General features: G+C 38.7%; 1 protein-coding gene across 7 annotated transcripts in view; it reads left to right on the plus strand.

The window, feature by feature from the left end:
* Positions 1 to 23,460, plus strand: part of MCTP2 (multiple C2 and transmembrane domain containing 2) — a 259,896-nt gene that overhangs the window by 147,266 nt on the left and 89,170 nt on the right. For all 7 annotated transcript variants that reach the window (XM_057544190.1, XM_007164994.2, XM_007164995.2 and 4 more), the window contains 2 exons: positions 7,754 to 7,856; positions 9,238 to 9,340. In XM_057544190.1, coding sequence (XP_057400173.1) covers positions 7,754 to 7,856; positions 9,238 to 9,340 — 206 coding nt within the window. The remainder of the gene's footprint in view (positions 1 to 7,753; positions 7,857 to 9,237; positions 9,341 to 23,460) is intronic.

Below are 23,460 nucleotides of genomic sequence, written 5' to 3' on the forward strand. Positions count from 1 at the left end.
CTATTGCCTGATAAAAGTGAAGAAAAAACATGCTTCATGGTAGGAAAATTCTCATACTTAAACCAGTTTAGTGCTTGTATTCACATTTTGATAATATGGATAATAATTTTATCGATATAAAATGCTTTTATGAGCTCATCAATTTTTTGTTGTATATAAAAGTTCTGTTTTGAGAAACTGTTGACCAAAATACTGCAGTTAGATACCATATTATAGCATAGAAATATTCCAGCCATATGCTGTAATACTGACGTTTGAGTAGTTTCTGTAAATTATAACACTAGCTTTGTTTTCTGTTGTTTTGGGTTTTTTTGAAACATAAGACTGCTTGTATCAAAAGAGAAATAAAATAGTCCTATGGTTGTTGTTCGTTGGGAATTTTAAGTCACATGTCCATTTTCTAGTTTGTTTTCATTGCCTGCTGTTTGAAGCTATATTCGTAGCAATACGTCCCCTCTTAAAGATGCCCCATTTTCAAAGGGTTGACTGTAATTGAATTTCTAGGAAGCTCAGCCATAGTGATTTAGTGCTCTTAATTTTCATGAGAACCTCATGGCTAGATGAGCCCAAATCAAGACCAACTTTTCAAAAACACGTAAAAAACGATACAAATCTGCCTTGGCAGGCCATCTGCTTTAGCAGTCTGCCAAGGAACATGAACTCTAGTTGATGTAAAGTTTGGGAGTTTATCGAAGATTTAGCAGTTTGTAGCTTACTGGTACCTTGTGAGTGAATGAGTTCAGTTCATTGATTAACAGCTGATCTTACTGGCTGGCTTCTTAGTAAGATCTTAATTTACTCAGCCAGTATACCTCCTCTGTGTGTGAGCCTGTGGTGGGTCCTGGTGACATGGTGGGGGAGAGGAATTGGTCCCTGCCTTCACATGGAGTGACTGCTAACCCAGTGGCATCTAATGACAATGATACTATCAAGGTCAAGAACAGGTGTCAAGGTTCATTAAAGGGACACCTGACTGGTGTTCCTGCAGGAAGTGATTTTTTAGCTGAGGTGTCAGGCATAAGGAGGAGTTAGCACAGTAGAGCTGAAGGAAAAGCAGTTTTCAAATGAGGGAACAGCATGTTCCAAAGCCTGCAGGGCTTTCCCAAGACATGCAGAAAAGCAAGTGAAACTGGAGAACAGATCAAGGGGACCCTCAGGGGCCAGGAGGCTATTGTATTAGGTGGGACTGGATTATATAGGAACATGGGGTCCAGGTGAAGAAATTAGAGACCTTTTTAAGTAGGGAACTGATATGATCCGATATGAACTTAAATACAAATTTATTCTGGTGGCTGCGAAGAGCAAGGATTTTGGGGGTGCAAGAGTGAAAATGGGGAGATGTTAGGCAAATTCAGTGGATGATGGTGCTTTATGGAGCTTGAGTGGTGACAGGGGAATGGAATTAGAAGAAGGAAAAATTCTCATGTCATCAGTTCTTGTTTGTTCTATTTGTGCTAGAATATTACAACATCAGAAATTTAGTTAAAAAACATTTCAGCAATAGTGTCCTCTTCCTTTGCGGACCTCACAGTCCTAAGTGAGACCTGTCTGTCCCCAGCTCTGGACGTCTGCCACGGTGAAGTGATCTGTCCTCATCTGCAGGATGCCACCGAGGCCATTGTTTGGATTAGAGATGCTTGCAACCCACTCGGGAAGGCAAGAGATACTTGAAAGTTAGGTCTGGAAGGAATAGAGATCAGTGTTTTTTCTTTCTTTAAAATCCGTCTCACAGCCCAGCACAGTACTTTCCACATTTTAGGAAACCATAAATTATTTGTTGAAGGGAGGATTAGGCACATCATACAGTGTGGCATTATGATACCCAAACTAATGATCATAGGAGATTGAGTGGGGAGCTCCCTGGAGTTTAGGGTGGCAGAGAAAGCTCCATGCAGATGATGCATCTTGAACTAGGCCTCAGAGGTTAGTTGGTCCTTTTATTTTCTTTTTCTTTTTTTTTGGAGAGGAGCAGGGCTTGGGAGAGCATTGCAGGGAGAGACCATTCCACACGCAGAGTTAGGAAGCATGACTGAGCCCCGCACCTCTGTGTGCTGGTCAGGGGTGGGGCCCAGACACGCTGACTTGATAAAGGTTAGGGAATAGGAGATAGAGCAGCATGGATGGTGTGGGATAAGTTGTCAGAGAACACAGAGTTTCAGGATGAACACTAGAATTGGCTCCAGTATGCAAAAGTAATGTTTATCAACAAACGGTTGGGGACAAGAATTGAAGGGAGAGATTTTGGAAATGAAGTCTGGAATGGCTGTTGTCCCCACTCCCACATCCGCCCCTAGCCTGAGCTATAATGCTCCACAGTTAGCTTCAGGAATTACCTTCCTCTAGAAATTCTTGCCCCTTGTGTTGACAGTCTTTGGTGGCTCCTGGCTGCTTGATAAGTAAAAAGAAATGAAAATTTTAAAAAAAAGCACCAGTCATGGCCTTCCAGGCTTCCAGCCAGGCTCTTCCTTTATCCACCCATATCTTATATTTCCTGATCACCCCTATTTAGCTGTACGTATGCATATATATGTATCTATATCTGTATCTATCTATCTATCTATCTATCTATCTATCTATCTATCTATCTATCTATCTACTTAATGAATGTTAGGCTCCGATCTGTCCCTATCTCCTCAGCAAGGACCTACCCATTTCTTTTAACCAAATCAGCCTCCTCCTAAACCTTGCTTAGAATTCACCTCCACTGTGAAATCTTTCTGGACTTTAACCAACCAAATTAAATGTCTCTGAACTTTAGTCTTCTCATCTGCAAAATGGCACAGACATACCTTACCCCATAGAATGGACGCGAAGATTAAAGGAGAACCTGCATGAAGCATCGTTTTCTGCACAGAGTGGGAGGAACCTGGCTCCCTCCAGCCAACACCCATCACCAGAGCCGGAAGTCCCCTGTTGCCTTCTGTCACTGGGCCAGGACACTCTTCACAGGGCATGAGAGGGACACACATACCTTGGTTGTGCCTGCATTGGGCCCCTTAAATGAAATACAGGGCTAAATACAGAACAGAGATGTACAGGTGTGCAGTTGAAAACGGGCAAGGAAAATATACAGTTGGAGATCACAGAGGGGAACAGCTTAGTCCTCTGGCAGAGGGTGTGAGCGAAGTTTTCACTGGAAAGGTGACATTTGCTGAAAAGCATGATTATTATGAGAGTTCCTTGAAGGTGATGACTTGGTGGTCTGTGTACATTGGGACCGGCCTGGTTCAGTGCCAAGAGCAGAATGGGCGCTTAATAAATATTTATTGGATGAATGATTTGACCTCTAAAATACTTTTATTGCTTGTCATTCAACTTCTGTAACTAATATAAAGGTAAAATTATTTAAACGAGGAACCTCCACTTGCCATTCAAGGAATACAAATGAATTTTAACGTGCTGTTCAAAAATAGCAAAGGCTATTGAGAGCAAGGCGCTAAAACACCACCCGACCGTGAATCTGAATCACTAGTGGTATAGCCGTGTCAAGGTGACACGGCATCTGTATGTAGAAGAGGTGGTCTAGATGTTTTACCTGTACAAACAGGTGGAGCAAAAGTGCAGTCCCAAGTGTATATATGTCACTTTGTCTGGTACTGTTTGCTTGGTACTCTTGGGAAACATTTGTGATGGGAGATCGTTTTATCATGATTGAATAAAAATACTCATGATTTAAATTTTTTTGAAAGTCCCTGTCTATCTGGGATCTTTGAAGGGCAAGAGATCAATCCTAAAGTGTATATGCATTACTCTATAAATGTGTTAATGTCTTTGCTTCTTCTTCCTCCTCTCTGCCTGTTTATACTGTAATATTAATAAATGCAGCGTTTTAATGGGCTTTGACGGAATTATCTTCAGAGAGTCGGCGCAGTGTGTTCCTTGGAGACACACAACTGAAGTTCCCAGTTCCTGGAAGGAAGGCTGTTCCTTCTTAGCTGGGATAGCGGAGGGGTGTGCTGGAGAGACGGTGGGTGGGCAGGGCTCAGCGCACCTGTGCAGGCACAGGCCCGGACCCTCTCCACGTTGCTGTGGAGGAACCCCCGGGCTTTCATTACAAGTCTCAGACGGCTCCCCCTGAGCCAGTGCTGGTGGGATGTCATGTCAGTGTCACCTCCCAACAGTCTGACAAACGGTTAAGTAGCGGTTTCAGCTTGGGTTGGGGAGCTGAGCATTGTCTACCTGAGTATGAAGCTGAGAACATATGTGTTCTTTCATGTTCATGTTCTTTTCATGTTACTAGAGAGCTGTCATGACCTTCTGCACTGTCACCCAACCCCTACCCTGTGCCCCGTGAGACACAGTCCCAGAGTTAAACTGCCTTTTTAAAAAAAATGAAGTGTAGTGAATTTACCGTGTTGTGTTAGTTTCAAGCGCACAGCAGTGATTCAGTTATACGCATATGAATCAGATTCTTTTCCACTATAGGTTATTACGAGATATTGAATATAGTTCCTGTGCTATCCAGTAGGTCCTTGTTGTTTATCTGTTTTATATAGTAGTGTGTTAATGCCAAATTCCGAATTTATCTCCCCACCTCCATCCCCTTTGGTAACCGTAAATTACCAAAGTTTCCTATGTCCCTGAGTCTATTTATATGTTGCAAATAAGTTCATTTGTATCAAATTTTTTTTAAGCAGCTTTACAACAAATGCTAAAGGAACTTATCTAGGCAGAAAAGAAAAGGCCACAACTAGAAACAAGAAAATTACGAAATGTATCATTTTTTTTTAGATTCCGCAAATAAGTGATATCATGTGATATTTGTCTTTCTCTGTCTGATTTAGTTCACTTAGTATGATAATCTCTAGGTCCATCCATGTTGCTGCAAATGGCATTATTTCACTGTTTTATGGCTGAGTAAAATGTCTTAAAGAAGCAAGACTTTTTACAGATGCAGATGGATTTGTGTGTGTGTTTGATTTGGGCTGCCCAACATTTGAAACCCCTTCTAGGTTTGGGGTGCTTCTCATCGAATGTTTTGGAGAAGGGCTCAGAGCCACTTTCATGTGGTAGAAAGCCAATGTGTACTCCCTTTCTGAGCCCTGGAAGTTAGGGCATGAGGATTTGCTAGGCAGGGGCAATCCCTTTACATCTACATCAAGTGAGGCAAAGAAGCGGGAGTGGAGAATTCATATTAGAAGCAGCTACATTTAGGGGCCGGGGTCGGAAGTGTCGGTGGGGCCGGTTTTCCTGGGAAGCAGAGGCCACGCCAGACTTTTCCTGGGGTGAGAGATTGACTGAGATTCTGTGCCTTAGTATCCCTCAGCATTCTTTGGTTTCCAGTGATTTTTCCAGCCTGGTTTTCCAATCTGTGGTCTGATCCTGAGAGCTGCTTGCTATTATTTTAATAAATTCCTTTTCTGCTAAATTTAGACAGGGATCATTTCCATTGTTTGTAAGTGACGACCCCAATGCATTCATCTGTGTCCATGGCTCAATCACTGTCTGCTGGCCACTGAGATAATAGCCTTGACTTAAAAGCTTTGGCCAGGCATCCAAGTGTCCAGGCCACTAGTCAGTTGAATGGAATCTCCTGTTTAACACTGACTCTTAGCCATACAGCTGCTCTTCTTTTCTTCCTGTTTTGAAATATCATCTTCATGCTGGCTCCTGCACATGTGTCTCTCTAATGACTTGCAATACTTCAGAGCTCCTGGTTATTAAGTGAATTAGATGTAGGTTCAGTGACCTGAATGGTAGGCCAGTAGGTCAAGTGGCCTGAGCACTGTCTGAGTTAGGCCCTGGTCTCGGATTCCTTGGCCATTTGTTGGAGGCACGTCTGTCCTTTTGCCCCCAATTAATTTAGTACACACCGCTTTGTAAAGCGCCAGTGTGCGCAGAGGTAGGCCATGTGTTCATGTCCTGAGAACGTTAGAGACCCTGACGGTTTCAACTCTGGATCCCTCTGCCAAGCCCAACAGAAGGGGAGAGACTTCTTATGCGGTAACTTTCTGTGTTCCCCTTTGGATTCAGGATTTTCTAATCTTTTTATTTTTTTCTTTTGGAGGCTGTGTGAGGTAGGGGGGAAGAAGAAGAGGTGAGATGGGAGAAGTAAAGGTTAAGCTTCATTATTTTTTAAGATAAAAACTTTGAACTTAACCTTATGAAAATAGACTTCTGCATGTGTCTGAGCACCAAAAATGTCCCATGTGTATTCTCACCATTTACTAAATATGTAAGATCCTATGTGTGTGTGGCCACTCACTCCAGAGCAGAGTTTTAACTCCTAAATAGCCATGGTTACACTTTTTCTCATTTCTCTTATCACCTCGTAGAAGCATGTAAGTTATCATAGACTTCCAGTTGTAAACGAGTAACTATATTCACTCAGGGACTTCCCTGGTGGTCCAGTGGTAAAGAAACCGCCTCTCAATGCAGGGTATGCGGGTTCAATCCCTGGTCGGGGAACTAGGATCCCACGTGCCGCGAGGCAACTAAGCCCGCGCGCCACAACTACTGAGCTCATGCGGCTCAACGAGAGAGCCCGTGTGCCGCAAACTATAGAGCCCATGCGCTCTGGAGCCCGAGCGCCACAACTAGAGGGAGAAAACCCGCACACCGCAACTAGAGAGAAGCCCGCGTGCCACAGCGAAGAGCCTGCATGCCACAACAAAAGATCCCGCGTGCCTCAACGAAGACCCCGCGTGCCGCAGCTAAGACCCGATGCGGCCAAAGAAAGAAAAACAAATTATATTGGCTCAAAGAGAATTTAGGAAGGAAACAGAGATGTGCTTCTGTTTTAAAACAAAACACAAACTTGGACTCTCTCACGTGCCACATTGACACCTGCTCTTGTGAAACCAGTGTTGCCACTGCTCTCAAGGCTGCATCTGGGTTGTGTGTCAGTCCCAGTCCAATAAGTGTGCTGACACCTGTATGTCTGTCCACCTCCCGAATTCCCACACAGGGCTTACACGGCTTGCTGAAAAGAGAGGCTCATGTTCAATCTTTTAGCAAGCACAATTTTTTTTTAATTGAAGTGTAGTTGATTTACAGTGCTGTGTTAATTTCTGCTGTACAGCAAAGTGATGGTTGTACATATATATATATATATATATATATATATATATATATATATACACATTCTTTTTCATATTCTTTTCCATTATGGTTTATCACAGGGTATTGAATATACAGTAGGACTCTGTTGTTTATCCATTCTATATCTAATAGTTTGCATCTGCTAACCCCAAACTCCCAATCCATCCCTCCCTTACATCCCCTCCCCCTTGGCAACCACAAGTCTATTCTCTATCAGCAAGCCCAATTTTATTGTTAACAATATGTGGAATCTAAAAAATGATACAAATGAACTTATTTACAAAACAGAAACAGACTCATAGATTTAGAAAACAAATTTATGGTTACCAAAGGGGAAAGGTGGGGTGAGGGATAAATTAGGAGTTTGGGGTTAACATATACACACTACTATACGTAAAATATGCAGTCAACAAGGACCTACTGTATAGTACAGGGAACTCTACTCAATATTCTGTAATAACCTAAATGGGAAAAGAATCTGAAAAAGAATAGATATAGGTATGTGTATAACTGAATCACTTTGCTGTACACCTGAAACTAACACAGCATTGTAAATCAACTATACTGCAATATAAAATTTAAAAAAAAAATAATAATTGGAAAAAAAGTGCATGACTTTTGTTCACTTTACCTCTTGCCACTTTTGAGATTCACTTGCTTCTGACCAAGGAGATTCCTTTGTCTCTGACCCACGTCTGTGTTCTTTTTACAGGGAAGAGCGATCCCTTTTGCTTGTTGGAGTTGGGAAATGACCGACTTCAGACACATACCATTTACAAAAACCTCAACCCTGAGTGGAACAAAGTTTTTACATTGTAAGTACTTTAGCCCCTGGAATATCAAAGAGCAGCTTTAACTCAGAGACCAATTATCCCTGATATGTTTGGGGCAGTCTGGGGCTCTTGAGTGGAACTTTCTGTCCATTTTTATGGGCAAAGAGTGAAGTTTATTGTTTTTCTTTTTCTGAAAACCTTTTATGCTTTCATTTTATAGAGTATAGTGTTAATAATAGAAGAGACCATTTGGAACTGCAAGGGAGTGTTATAGGAGAGGCATTTGTAAAGTAGGTCTTTTAGTGACTAAATTAATCTGTGAGTAGAAGGAAGCTTCCATAAATCCAGAGTAATTCACTTCTGGGTTCAAGGAAATTACAAATGTAGACCTGTCTTTAATTCAAGGAGCTTGTATGGTACAACATTATTTTAATATCTGAAGGCTTGTATTCTGCCAGAGTCTTTTGGAACATATAGATTATCTGCAATTCCTCAAGGACTCCCAAAGGCCCCTTATGTTCCAGCTTCTCTGAATAACCTGCTCCGTAGTGATGCTCACTTTTCAGACTCAGGCATTTAGGAGGCTGGGTATATTCCTAGTTTGCTTTAGATTCCAAGGCGCCTGGCCATCAAGCGGGAGGCCCCTTTTTGAATTTGGGTGAAATGGTGGTACACTGGCCTCACAACACTGAAGAAATGCTCTGTCTGTGCTTATAACTGGAAGAATATAGTTCGTATTGAATGCAGTTGGTGGTTCCCAAGCAGAAACTTCCCAAGGATCTATGAGAAGAGGATGTACTGTGCTAAGCAGGTTTGCAAATTGCCATATGCAAGTCTCTGGTTTGGTCAACACCCTGCCAATGACCATGGCTCTGTGTTTCATTGTAGCCAATGTCTGGCTTCTGGTCAACATAAAAACTGTTTACCAGTATGTAAATATGCATAAGACTTTTAGTACTCTGTGTTTCAACAATAGGATGCTTTCTAGGGATCTCGGCAAGTAGTGATTTTGACCATCGTTTATTTTTAAAGGGAATTCTTCATTAGTTGCAAGTAAAGTAAATCTGATTTTTGTTCATCTCATTTGGAAGCTACTTTGAAATCACTGTCCTCCTTATTCTGTCCCCTGTTCTCTTTCTTTATCCTGTTTCTTTAACGGTTCTACCCTTGAGTACACATATACATGGAAAATGTCATAGTAAAAAAGTTGACTTTTTTTTTCCATATGGATGTCTGAATCTTCTCTGATGGAAGGTTTGGGAATACAGTCAGTTTGATTTAATTTTTGGAATTTAATTAAATGGTACTTTTATACTCTGAGGACATACAGATTTAATTAGTGAAACCGTGTTTTCAGATCTTCATGGAACAGACTTCACTTTTGTGTTTTTGTATCTAATACATGGTGTGTTTCTTGTTTCAGTCCCATTAAAGATATTCATGATGTTTTGGAAGTGACTGTGTTTGATGAAGATGGAGATAAACCCCCTGATTTTCTTGGGAAAGTTGCCATTCCCTTGCTGTCTGTAAGTTACCTTCGTTAATATACAGTGTGTGAGTCGTTTTACAGTTGACAAGTTTCTATGGTCTAGAGTTGCTTTATCTTTGTCAATCTGGGGGGGGGGAAATGTCCTCCCAGCTATAGCAGGAAACAGCTGTTTTATTCCTTATCCTTCTCCAGTATTTTCAGTAGTTTCAGATGTAAAGTCACATAATTTTCTCTGTGTGTCAATTGCGTATTGATTAACCAACCAAAACATTTTGACTGGTCTTTCAATCCACACTCAGTCTTTCCATCTTAAGATAGGAGTTTCTCTTTTGTTTCAGGAAATACATATCTATGACTGATCTTCCATTGGTGAATGAAAAACATCCATGTTTTTCTTCATTGCCTCCTTACTGCCCATTTCTTCAAAGATTACTTGCTGGTAACTGCATAGTTATTCTCAATTCCACTAAAGACCATTTTCTCAAAAATTCTGTTTGTCTTTTTAGTAGTCCCGTTTGTTTTCAGTCTCCAAAAGTGCTTTGTGGAAGAAAGCAGAGAGCCTCTCTTCGAAAAAGAGGGCTGTTTTGGTAGTCCCCTTAAAAGGTAATGTGTCAGAGTGAGCTAAGAGCTGAACGAAAAAAAAAAATACCCTATAAAATTCAGAAGAGAGAGCATCATATAATGTCTTTACATGGGCAAAGGTGGAAAGCTGGGATCTGAATTCACCTATTAATTGGGCATTTATGTTTATGCCAAATGTACTCTTCTAGAGGAGAGAATTTCAGTTTTTCATCCAACCATTCATACAATGTGTGGTAGAGTTTGGTAGAGTTGTAATGGCCTTTATCAGTGAGGAAGGCTTTATTTCTTTCTTCCCAAAGACTTATTTCCCCAAAGCTCTTAGTGCATTTTTGTGGCTGGAGCAGTCTGTAATTTATCCATGATTTTAGACTAGCTCACATGGTGTTTACAGAGGGGGAAACGCTGCACCTCTCAATATCTCTTCTCTTTTTGATTTGCTTGGTTAATTTCTCCCCAAGTTCTCATATCCCTGATGTTACTTGGAGAGCGTGGTAGAGCAGCTGCTCCCTTGCAGAGCTGGCTGCTGCCGAATGTTCTGAGCCACAAGCAGCAAGCCACGCCCACTCTCAGAGAGGAGATGGTGATGTGGGATTTCCCTCCTTTTTTTTTTTTTTATTACAACTTTGTCAGTTATTCCTGAAAGAATACATGTAACAAGAACATGGGGCACAATTTTAAAGAGGTCTAAAGGGACAAGGAACCAAGGCTCTCCTTTAGAATTTAGTGTCCTTTCTCTCTAACATTTTTTTTTTTGGACATTTCTCCTCTTGTTTTTATAGATAAATCCTTAGTAGCGTATTTGATTCCTTGCTGGGTGAACGCCACTTCGTACCTTTATTAACCTCCCTCTGTTTCGCATGTAAACATTTCGTGTATTTGGTCTTCCTAGAATACCAACAAGTTGACCAACTTTCTTTCCTCCTTCCCTCGTAGTGTACAATCGCTATACGCTGTGGAGTTAGATCTAAGAAATTACCCCTGGCTAAATCAGGTTTAGGGTTTCTCAACCTCAGCACTCCTGACATTGTTGGACGGATCGTTCTCTGCTGTGGGGACTGTCCTATGTACTGTATGAAGTTTAGCAGCATCCCTGACCTCTACCCACTAGATGCCAGTAGCACCCATCCACCCATTGCTATTGTGATAACCAAAGATGTCTTGCAACATCGCCCAGGGCTCTGAAGGGGGCAGAGTCACTCCCGGTGGAGTGGAGAACCACTGACCTCAATTAATAGAGCTTTCAAACTATATCCTTCTAAATACAAGATAGAGTGATTTGTGAAAGACTTTGTTTCGATGAAAGCAAGCCCATTAGCCCCCTTCACTTTTTCAGGTTGCTGATAAGCTGCCCCACAATCTAAGCATTCATTTGATAAATATTTATCAAGTGTTCAGTGTGTGCCAAGAATTGTTTTAGGTGGTAATGTTCTAACAATGATCGCAGTGAAGTTATGTCCTCTCCTGGAACTTATCTTTTGATTGCAGGAGGCAATATACAAACCAGAAACAAAAAAAGAAAAAAAAAAAAAGCAATGCACAATAGGTTAGATGGTGAAAAGTGCTATGTAGAAAATGAAGCAGGGGGAGGGGCCTCCAAGAGGATGTGTGTGGGAAAGGGATGCAATTTTCTGTGATTCAGGCAGCGATTACCTCACTGGAAAGGGAACATTTGACTGAGAACTTAAGTAGGTAAGGGCGGGGAGAAAACCAGGAGGGTATCTGGGGAAACTCTTCCAGGCAGGAAATCTTCAAGTTCAAAGGTTCCAAGGCCAGGCCTTGACTGTCAAATTTCAAAAATAGCAGAGCAGTGTGGATGGAATAGAGTGAGTAGAGAATAGCAAATGTGAGATAGGAAAGGATAGGAGATAGGATGGTGTGGAAGAGGACCTTGTAGGACCCTGACAGCCTGAAAGTTAGAAGGACTTTGGCTCTTTCTTAGTGGTGATGGGAAACCACAGGGAGGTTTCCAGCCGGGGAGTGTTTGATTTGGTTTATACTGCTTGTTTCTAATATAAATGTAGCACGTGGAGAAATAAGCCCAGATCTGAAAGGTCTCCACTGTGTAAAGGCAGTGTGGCCTGAGCCACGTTTCCCCTTTGGGACTTTGGGGGCCCAGGGATGTTGAGCTGAATAAGACATTTCAGTAGTTGTTGTTCAGCATGGCTGTTTCAGTTCATATTTATTTCCAGTGCTTTGACCAGTAGATTGGGAAAGTGATCAGATCTTACGTAAGATCTGTGTGGGCTCTTCCCGATGCACCCGCAACATACCTTCTCCAAATGAATTGATTCCCTACCTGAAGTGTAGATATAAATGTATTAGGAAAAAAGGTCATAACCCTCAGTATCTGTAACAGGCAAATTTTGTTTGTTATTTCATTGATCATTTGGTTTTTTAAAAAATTTATATTACTTATATCTATAGTATTTATATTTATAAATTTTGTTTCTATTTATAATTATTTTAAAATAATTCTAACTTGTGATTTAGAGGGTATATTTTAAAATGTATTTAGATCTAAGTTTTTTCTTTATTTAATGTCTATTGAGCAATACTTACCTAGCAAGCCCTGTGCTGTGCACTTACCATATGGTACATCATTAATTCTATGACAGCCTAAGGAGGCACGCTTTATTATTATGACCATCTACAAATGAGGAAACTGAGGCAAAGAAAGACCTGTAGCTGGTAAGTAGGGGAGGCTGGGTTTGAATTAGGCAGTCTCGTATCAGAGCCATCCTAAGAGGATGTTGTGCTGCCATAGTGAGTAGCTGTTAAGTAAATATTGTGCCAAAAGCCATAACCAAGATCTGCTTTGTGCAGCCACTGGGCTCAGTGCAATGGAGGTGGGGGACAGGGGTGCAGGTGGGATACAGAGTTAAGTAAAGACTTGCATTTCATGGGTGATGCCTGTGAGATGAACACACAAGACCGAAAATATTAGGTGCCGTATAAAAGGAACAGGAAAATGCAAGGTGGGAGGGCTGAATTTAACTTTGGGAAGACTTTAGAAAGTGGGGAGGTTGAGCTGGCCAGGAAGGAGTATGGTGTTGATAGGAACTGCTGGGTGAGGTGAAGAATGAAGGCCATTCCAAGCAGAGGGGAAAGCATGAGCAGAGAAACAGCAGGGTAAAGGAGAGGCCACATTCTGGAAGCAAAGAGCGGCCTTGGTGCCTAGCTCTCAGTGTGAACAGGGAGGCTGGAGAGTGCAGCTCAGGAGGGGTGGAGGGAGTTTGGGGCCTATTCTATGGGCAGGGATTATCTGCAGGCTTTGGCATGGATATAGCAGAACAGTTAACTAGGAAGAAACTTTGGCTCCTGTGTGAAGCAAATTGTACGGGAGGAAGACTCTTCCTGGAGGAATTGGTTGCAACTCCAGAAAAAAAGCATCAAAGAGAAAACCCTTCAATTCTGTGTTCTAGGCCTCTTAGGAGCAGGATTTATTTCCCTGCTTTTTAAATATTTTTAGTCACAAAAATGGATCCGTTGGTGCTTCACTATTACCTCTATAGGATATGGAACAGTGTCCTATAATACCTTGCTTTGTATTTAAAAACAAAAATTGTATTTCTTAGAGTGCGCGTAATTTTTGTGAGGACACATTTTCTTTAATCAAGTCATAAACTAAAACTTGATTTACACTTTCAGAGAAAATGCAAACTACATTTTAAAATGTCTAAGTGTAAAGTATTGAAAGTCCTTCAACTTTTACTCTCTCGAAATGGTAATGTGCTAAGTGCATTTCAGCCTGTTAAATAAAGAGCCTGTTCTGAATTCACTATACCTTTTAATCAGGGTGAATATATTGGATGACTCTTGGCTCCCTTAAAATTCATATTCTAAAGTCAGTATATTTATTAATGATGGTGAATTGTTCAAAGCATATACATGTGCTCAGATATACATCAGAATTGAAAAAATGCAGGGCAGTGAGCCATCCTTCCATAGATTTCATTTCTGTTCAACTTTTTAAAAAACAGTTTTTAAAAATGATTATATAGATAGGCAAAACTTTTTACTCATGATTAAAAGCAGTAGAAAATTGCAGTTGGATTGGATTATAATCTGAAAAAAAAATTTTTTTTTGGACGCACCACACGGAACTTCCCCCACCAGGGATCTAACCTGTGCCCCCTGCAGTGGAAGTGTGGAGTCTTAACCCCTGGACCACCAGGGAAGTCCCGAAAACTTTTAATATTTGTACATTTCCACATTCTTCCAAAAATCTTCTAATCAATAATATAGTAAATATACATTGGAAAACAGTAGGAATGTTTTTTTTTTTTTTTTTCCACACACACACACTGTATTTTATTTTTACAAGAGATAGATAGACTGACACCAAGCATTGTACATGGATGACCACAACAAAAGCAACAATGATTGCAATTACCAAACATGAAACACACTTATACTATGTCATAACATTGACATTCAGTCCAGTAATCCTCCACTGTAACAGCTCCTTTACTTTGCAGTGAAAATTGATTTGTATATTCTTTTCCTCTGAGTCCTTGTGGGATTTTTTTTTTTTTTTAATTCAGACAGAAAGTCACAAAAATTATACTCATCCTCATCAGTTCACTCAGTCCCATGTAATTAATTTCTTTTTTTTATCTTGATCTTTTGTTAGCACTTTTATGAGTTCATCAGTTTTTCATTAGAGTTCTGAAAATGCTTATTCATTCAGTTCAGCAGTACAGTCAGTTATCAGAAACCTGTACTTGTCAGAGTCTTTTCCATGAATTTCTTGAAGATGAAACTCTTTTATAGGAACATATTTGCAAAATCATCAGAGTACACCCAGAACTGTCTGTAAATGACAAAAGACTTAAAAATGACCATGGTTAAAGTAGGAATGTTTTAGTTTTAAAACATTCCCAACGTAGACTTGTCTCCTAATAATTATCCAATTCAGTAGATTTATTTTTCATTGCTATTCTCAATTAAGTGATCTTGATTTTGTCGTGAAAATCTGGCTGAGTTCTTCTCATCCTTCTTATTTAAATATGTGTTTACCCTCCTAGAATTAATTATCTAATGGGTCAATTTTGGAAGACTTTGAAAGTCAGCTTTCTGTAAAATAGGAAAAGCATCTATTTGTTGTTATTTCCTACTATCTATGGAGAAGTCATCTCAATTTGATGAGGTCCTACATTTTGAAACAAATTTTAGTCCTCTTGTGTAAGCCATGCCAACATGCACATGTGAATTTATATCAGAAGCACAGGCCTTCATGCAGCCCTTAGCATTCTCTGTGAAGCCAGTGCCCAGTAACTAGGTACACCAATAATAGCCTCACTTAATTAGCTTTATGGGATAAATTTTCTATAATTGCTGTACCAAATAAATGTCCATGCACATCTTCATTTGCATTTCCAATTAAGTATTTACCCAACTCTCAACCTATGATGGATTTTGCACATTGTACTAGACATTCTTTTTTTTTTTTTTAAGAAATTCGCGTTCTTTTATTTATTTATTTATTTATTTATTTATTTATTTATTTATGACTGTGCTGGGTCTTCGTTTCTGTGCGAGGGCTTTCTCTAGTTGTGGCAAGTGGGGACCACTCTTCATCGCGGTGCGCAGGCCTCTCACCATCGCGGCCTCTCTTGTTGCGGAGCACAGGCTCCAGACGCGCAGGCTCAGTAATTGTGGCTCACGGGCCCAGTTGCTCCGCGGCATGTGGGATCTTCCCAGACCAGGGCTCGAACCCGTGTCCCCTGCATTGGCAGGCAGATTCTCAACCACTGCGCCACCAGGGAAGCCCCTGTACTAGACATTCTTAATCATATTTTTTTAAGTTAATGCTGAAATTTTGGCCATTGAAATATATACTATTTATTTTACTTTACATAAATGTTTATGGATGTATAACGAAATACAATATTTAACAGGGCAAAATGGTGATTTTTGGACACAAACATTCAACTCGCTTCCTCATCTAATCCTGGTCCAACATGTTCATTGAAGTAAAGGAAGATAAGGCACATTTTCCTGTTGGCCCTGGAAACCAGCAAAGGGTGCCATAAATATGCTGGAATTATCATGAACCATAACTAGTGTAGAAGGTGGATGATATTTGGTTACGACAGGCCAAGGGAGAAAGAAGAATGACTAGTGGAATTCCTCTACTGTCCTGTAACGGGAAGATAGCAAGTATAAATCTGAGCATATCCTGCATGATGGTAAACGTTGACTGGGTTAAACTTTTCTATTAAATGGGGAAACCTCTCATAATGAGTGAAAGAGTAAAATCTAAGTGCTGCTTCTAGATGAGACACCTCAAACATGGCAATACTAAAATGGGTGAACAAAAGTGTAACACATAAATGTAAACAAAAGGTAAGTGAGAAACATACAGAGGTGGTTATTTTATGGGTTACAAAATAATTTAATTATCAATAAAGTTATAAAGACAGGAACTTTTACGTGAATGACTTCCCATGGAAATGTGTGTGTGCATATGTATATATACACATATATGTATGATATTTGAAACACCAGAAAAATTACAAAATTGGAATCACAGAAAAATAATATATATTATCTATCTAGCTTTTAAAAATCAGAAACAAAAAACAAAGCTTTGAAGTGATGTTTTAAAGTGCCAAGTCTTTGAAATTCCAAGTTCCATGAAGTGTATGCTAATAGCAAAAGTCCTTGCACATGATTCCACAGCTACTAAGTTTCTGGTGATGAAACCCTGGAATCTCTTTTTTTGTTTTTGTTTTTATTTTTTTAGCAAGTTCTCAGGTGAATTTTAAACAAACTAAAGTGGTGGTTCTTAGACTTTAGAGAATCAGCCATAAGCTTTGTCCAACATGTGTATGTGTAGACACACACATAAGTACATAAAATATTCTGTTCACATACCCACTTAACTTGTTTAATTATTGATTATGTTGTGGGTCCAAAACGCTTCAATAGATTTCAAAAAGGCAGAACCTGTACTGTGATCACGGTAAAGAGAAATAAATAACAAAAATGAAACAAGTATCAAAATCCTTGGTAGAAAAAAAATCTCAGGTAGCTAATGTAGATACCAAAACTGCAACTATAAAATTCTTAGAAACTAACAATGAAATGCGATATATAAAAACTATGGATAAGGGCCAAAAGTATTATTCAGAGGAAATTTTTTTTGGCTGCACCACAGGGCATGTAGGATCTTAGTTTCCTGACCAGGGATCGAACTTGTGCCCCCTGCAGTGGAAGCACAGTGTCTTAACCACTGGACCACCAGGGAAGTTACGTGAATGGTTTTATAATTGAACAACAAGGTTGAAAATCAATTAAACATCTCACCAAAATGAACTAAAATAAAGAAAACTGAGAAAATTATAAAGAAATTTTTGAAGATTAATAAAAGAGCAATTACATAGAAAGTACTTAAACAGTGTATTTGATAAATCCAAGTATTAGTTGCCCCCCAAACCAGTGATACAGGCAAGCCATTTACAAGGCTAATGAAAAAAAGGGAAATCATATACTATTAAGAATGAGTGGGGGCTTCCCTGGTGGTGCAGTGGTTGAGAATCTGCCTGCCAATGCAGGGGACACAGGTTCGAGCCCTGGTCTGGGAGGATCCCACATGCCGCGGAGCAGTTAAGCCCATGAGCCACAATTGCTGAGCCTGCGCATCTGGAGCCTGTGCTCCGCAACAAGAGAGGCCGCGATAGTGAGAGGCCCGCGCACCGCGATGAAGAGTGGTCCCCACTTGCCACAACTAGAGAAAGCCCTCGCACAGAAACGAAGACCCAACACAGCCATAAATAAATAAATAAATTAAAAAAAAAATACCTTAAAAAAAAAAAAGAATGAGTGAACAACAAGAAATATAGGGATTGCTATGAAGAACATAACTAAATTTTACTGAGAATGAGAGAAAACGTGAATAAATATAGAGACATACCTTGGGAAGATTTAGGTATTGTAAAGGTATAAAAATCTCTCCAAGTTAACTAAAAATATAATACCGTCCCCCATTTGAAGAAATTAATATATAAAAATATCAAGGAAATTATCTTTAAAAATATAATTAGAGGAACTTGAATATCAGGTATTAAATGCACTGTTTAGTGAAAATCATTACTGATGGAAATATCAGAAATAGTTATCAAATAACTCCACCCTTTTCTCCCTGCATACTCCCCGCCCCTGAATAAGAAAATAACACATTTCAATCATTTAATGAACATGAGTTTTGAAACCTTAACTGTACAGGCAATTCTTAAACATTGTTCAAGTTTATTAAGAACATAAAAGAAAATGGAAAATGTGTGAATTCATTCCCTGAGACTAAAATAATTCTGATATTAAAAAAACACAGATTTTTAAAAAAAGCAAATTATATACCTTTCATGGAACATCAGTAAGATTGAACACATTAGGAAATCTAATTGTGTAATTTATATTATTGAGTTAAGAAAAAAAAAAAAACACCTTGACAATCTCAATAGATGTAGAAGGTGTACTTGATAAAATTTAACATCCCTTCTTGATTATGAAAAAATAGTCTAATAAATTAGTAAATGATGAGCAGTGCCTTAACATGACGAATGATATCTATCAGAAGTATCGCAAACATCAGACTTATTGCTGAAACACTAGAGATAGTTATTCTAGTTCCTCATTTTTTTTTTTTCTTTTTTTTTGGCCGCACCTCGTGGCATGTGGAACTTTCCCGACCCGGGGTGGAACCCACGCCCTCTGCAGTGCAAGCCCGGAGTCTTAATCACTGGACAACCAGGGAAGCCGCTCTAGTTCCTCATTTTTAAAATGAAGATAACAGTAGTTTCTACTGCTAGGATTGTTGCAAGAATTTAATGAGCTTACATACTTATGAATTAACTATTAAAATTAAGCCTTGAGGTCAGATCCAGCCAATGCAAAAATGTAAGAGAAATAAATGATATTTGAATGAAGGAAACACATTATTTGCAAGTACTAGCTATCTGATAATATCTGTAAATATAAAGAAAATTAATAGACGACGTATTGGAATAAAAAAAGGTCAGTTATGTATAAACAATATCAAAATTAAGAAAATGAAAACCAGTGCCCATACCCAATAGAAAAAAATCTTAAAAACCTAAAAAAAAAACATCAAAGAGTATAACAGGAAACAAAAAAATGCTATAATGCTTAACTATGTGAGGAATTTCTGAACTGTACTGAAGGACATGAAAAAAAGACTAATTGAGAAATTTAATATATGATAAACTTGAAACATGAAGTCATTGAGAGGATAAACTAAGTGATCTCTGTATAAGTGATTCTGAGGTTAAGTTGGTTGCTTATCCATCAGGGAAAAATGTGTCAGCATGTTACACCAAACACAGTAACTATTTCAAGGTGAATTAAAGGTCAAATGCTTGAAACAAAATAAATAAATATTTATTTATATACAGTTCCATAAATAAAACTATTAAAATAATGGGAAGTGCTACATAAACAAACTGAAAAACAGGAATGATAAAGGAAGAAAGATTTAAGATGTCGTGGTGAAAACAAAAATTTCCATAGAAGATTAAAAGACAAAGGATAGGTTGCTAAAAAATACTTGCAGCGTAAAACAAATAGATGACAGCACTAATATAAAAGGTTTTTTTTTGATCAATAAGGAACAGACAATTCAACCTAACAGAAAATTTAAATCAAGGAGGCAGAAATCTGTATAGCTAATAAGCAGATGAATGGCTCATGCTTTATTCAACCACCATCATGGTTGTTAAAAGTGCAGAAGAGGGGGCTTCCCTGGTGGCACAGTGGTTAAGAATCCGCCTGCCAATGCAGAGAACATGGGTTCGAGCCCTGGTCTGGGAAGATCCCACATGCCGCAGAGCAACTAAGCCCCTGCGCCACAACTACTGAGCCTGCGCACTACAGCCTGCGTGCCTAGAGCCCAAACACCACATCGAAGAGTAGCCCCCACTCGCCGCAACTAGAGAAAGCCCGCGAGCTGCAATGAAGACCCAATGCAGCAAATAAATAAATTTATTTTTTTTTTTAAAAGTGCAGAAGAGGGAGCCAGATCACCTGGGTTGGCCCCAGTCTTCTCCATTAACTGGCTGTGTGACTTTTGACACCTTAACTTGAGATTTCCGTTTCTGTTTCCTCCTAAATGAAAATTATCACAGTACCTGTGTTGGAGGTCTGTGGTGAGGATTTAAATGGTTTGGTAAATGTAAGAAGAGTACAGTAGCACACAGTAAGCACTTAAAGTGTAAGCTCTCATCTTCATCACCCTTGTTTTAGTAGCTTAAATTACCAAATTATTTTAAGCAGTCAGATTAAGAAATATAGTCAAGATTTTTCGTGAGCAGTGATGATTAAGTGTAGTCAAAGGACTCTCTCAAATGCTGTTGGAGGGAGCATGACCTGCTACCAGCCTCCTAGAAGGCACCTTGGATTAAAATTTAATAGACACATATCTTTGAGCGTTTATATTGTAGATACCTATTTTAGAGAGGCAACTGGGGCTTGGAGAGATACAGTAATTACCCATGGTCACACAGATGCTAAACGCCAGAAATGGGAATTGAATTGAAGTCTGTCTGGTTTCACGGTCCTACCATGGCCCACTGTTAATAAACATACGACAGAAAATGTTCAGTTTCATTAGTTATAAAAAAAAACACATATTAAAACAACCTGAGGCCATTTTATTCCTATGAAATTGCAGTATATTAAATAAAAATGCCTATGGTTGGCAACATTGGAAGGAAATGGACAGGCTCATTCACTGAGGCTAGGAGCATAAATTAATACAACATTTTAGGAGAGCAAATTGGCAATACTTGCCAAAACCATAAAAATAGGTGTACCATATGACTCAATAATTCCACCTCTAAGACTTTATTTTTAGGAATGCATCATGGAAGCACAAAGATATCTATGTGTAAAACCACCACAGTGTTTACAGTTGTTAAAAATTGGAAACAATCTTAGTTACAATGGAAGATTGGTTAAGCTAATTACAGAATATTCATAAGATGAAGAACCATTCTCAATTATGGAGAAGAATCGATTTTTACATTGGAGAATGTTTCCCATACTTTTTTTAAGTTTAAAACACAAGTGATTAAAAAGTACATAAATGAAAGTAAGACAGAAAAAATCATGTTATTTAATAAGCAATTTCTGTGTACTTGTCACTGTTCTTACTGCTTTTTGCTGATTATTTCACAACAACTGCTGAGATATGTATCCTTTTTTTTTAAATTCACACTTCACAGATTAGGAAACTGAAGAAGAGAGGAGTTATGTAACTTATCCAAAGTTACCCAGCCACTCTGAGGCAGAGCCAGAATTTAAACTCACTTCATCTGCCTCTAACAGTCCCAAACTTTATCCAATACACTATGATCATATTTTCATAAGATAAATATTTATAAAAGTACATTAAAAATTAGAGATCTGTTTGTTAAAAAATGTAATATTGTAAAAATTACGTTTTTTTTCCTTTTTCTAAGCTATTTTTGTAAATTGTACACCATTCTTACAATTAGTACATATTACTTTGTAAAGACAGCTTCTATTTCAGGGAGAGGAGTTGATAAAGACATTTTGGGTACAGCAGGGTTTTCTGCCTTTACCAAAGTTCAGTGCTGGGTTTTGGATTCAGGCAATGGGTGGGTTGGATTGCCTTGCACAGAGAAAGGTGAGTTGTATGTGGAGGGCTGGGGTGATGAGTTCAGTGCTGCCTCTACTGGCTGGTGGTTGACTGTGTCAGGGCAAACAGTGACCTTGTGGGCTTTTCAATCTCTCGTGCTGTTTGTAACTCCTGCAGTGGGAAACAGGCGTGTTTCCAAGTGGGGATGTGAATAGAATCACTACCAAGTAAAGGATATTTACTTTTCTTCTTTCCTAGCCACATATCACATGTGAACATGTGTCTGTTCACATCACATTTTGTTGGAGTCACCTTGCATGTGCATTAGTGGGGATCACCTGCCGTATTGTTATGTCACATTATTTTCCCTTTTGCATGCAATGAAAAGCTTCTGATAGAATAATGCTTGTTTACCCCCAAATGTTCTCCATTTATTCACATGAAGGTCGAATTGGGGGCTGGGGAGGATCAATATGATTCTTCAGTTTGGATTTTGATGTTAAATGTGTATCTTTTCTCCTTAAAGCAACTGATGGTTTTATTCCTTCATATCGATTCTGATTAACTTTGCTGTTGAATCAGTGATATCTTGTCACATCAAAACTTTACAGTAAAGCATAATAATGAGAATTCTCTTTTTTTTCTTGTTTTTTTTAAATAATGAGAATTCTTTAAAAAGAGTTCCAGCTGAGAAAAATATTTTTTCTCTGTCCCACATACTAACCTTTGTTATATGCCAATTTAAAAAGTTTTGTTTTCTAATATAGTGAATGTAGTATCTCTGTGACTCAAAAATTAGTTTTATCACCAAACTTTTTAAAAGTTCTTCATGTTTACCATGCTTAAAGCTTGTGTAAGCAGATTTAAAATTCTTTTAGATAGAGAAAAATTGCATAGGTTAAAGATAATTTCAGGTCAGATTAAAATCCAAACCAGACTACCTTCTCTGTAACTTGTCCTCTGGCTCTGAAATCCTGAATTATTACTCAGAAACAGACTTCCTGTGCTCTTTCATTCACTGTCTAATGTAACTAAGAATTCATGGTTAGCATGATTAGCTTTCTGATATATTGTTTCTGAAAATAATGTAAAGGGACATGGAAATGCCCATTTCCCTAATTATGGGAGTTTAATTCCTAATTAGATTAAATCTTTATAACTGTCCTGCAGAGATGCCTTCCCCAAATTATTGCCTGATATCTGTGCGCCTCACCTATGGAAAGGCAAGTAGGCAAAGGTGTGTGATAAGTCAATTTGAAGAGTTTTCTTGTAACACTAAAGTTAAGGACATTATCTATTATTTCATCCTTCTATTTGAGTGAAATGAAATCCTCCCCGATGCCAGCCCAGGAAGACTCTCCAGTTGAACTTCGAGATTTCCTTTTGTCACAATTTGCCTTGGGTGATAGAGATCTCAGAATTAAACTTAAGTCTTAATTGAAGTGACTATCTCATACTTAAAGACAAAAGTATATATAGATTCTTTGCTCTAAGTTTTCTTTTAGCTGTGCTTTAGTTGTCCTATTTCATAGAGGTTTTAACATTATAAAATGCTAGAAATAATTTTCAGAGTTAAGTATAAATAATAAATATAGTTCTTGACTGGAAAAATATGTTTAGCTTTCATTTATTATATAAATACTGTCATGTAGGAGTTTGGCAAGTTGGGGTGTTACCGAACTTTTTATCCTGTATTCATGTGTTGGAAGTTCAATTATATAAACACCATGGAAAATGAAAATATTTAACAAATAGTTTCTTTGGTTACTATTTCAGTGTTTAATTATAACGCTAAATATTCAAATGCATTGATCTGTTCTTAACCCAAGCATATCCCAAATACAAAGTAGTGTATTTCCTGTATCTCTCAGTTTATCTTTTCCCAAAAGATATTCCTTATAGAGGACAGACTGAAAAAGTGGAATCAACCAAATGTTCATAAATAGGAGGATTCA

Source organism: Balaenoptera acutorostrata, chromosome 3 (genome assembly GCF_949987535.1).
Source record: "Balaenoptera acutorostrata chromosome 3, mBalAcu1.1, whole genome shotgun sequence".
Taxonomy (NCBI): domain Eukaryota; kingdom Metazoa; phylum Chordata; class Mammalia; order Artiodactyla; family Balaenopteridae; genus Balaenoptera; species Balaenoptera acutorostrata.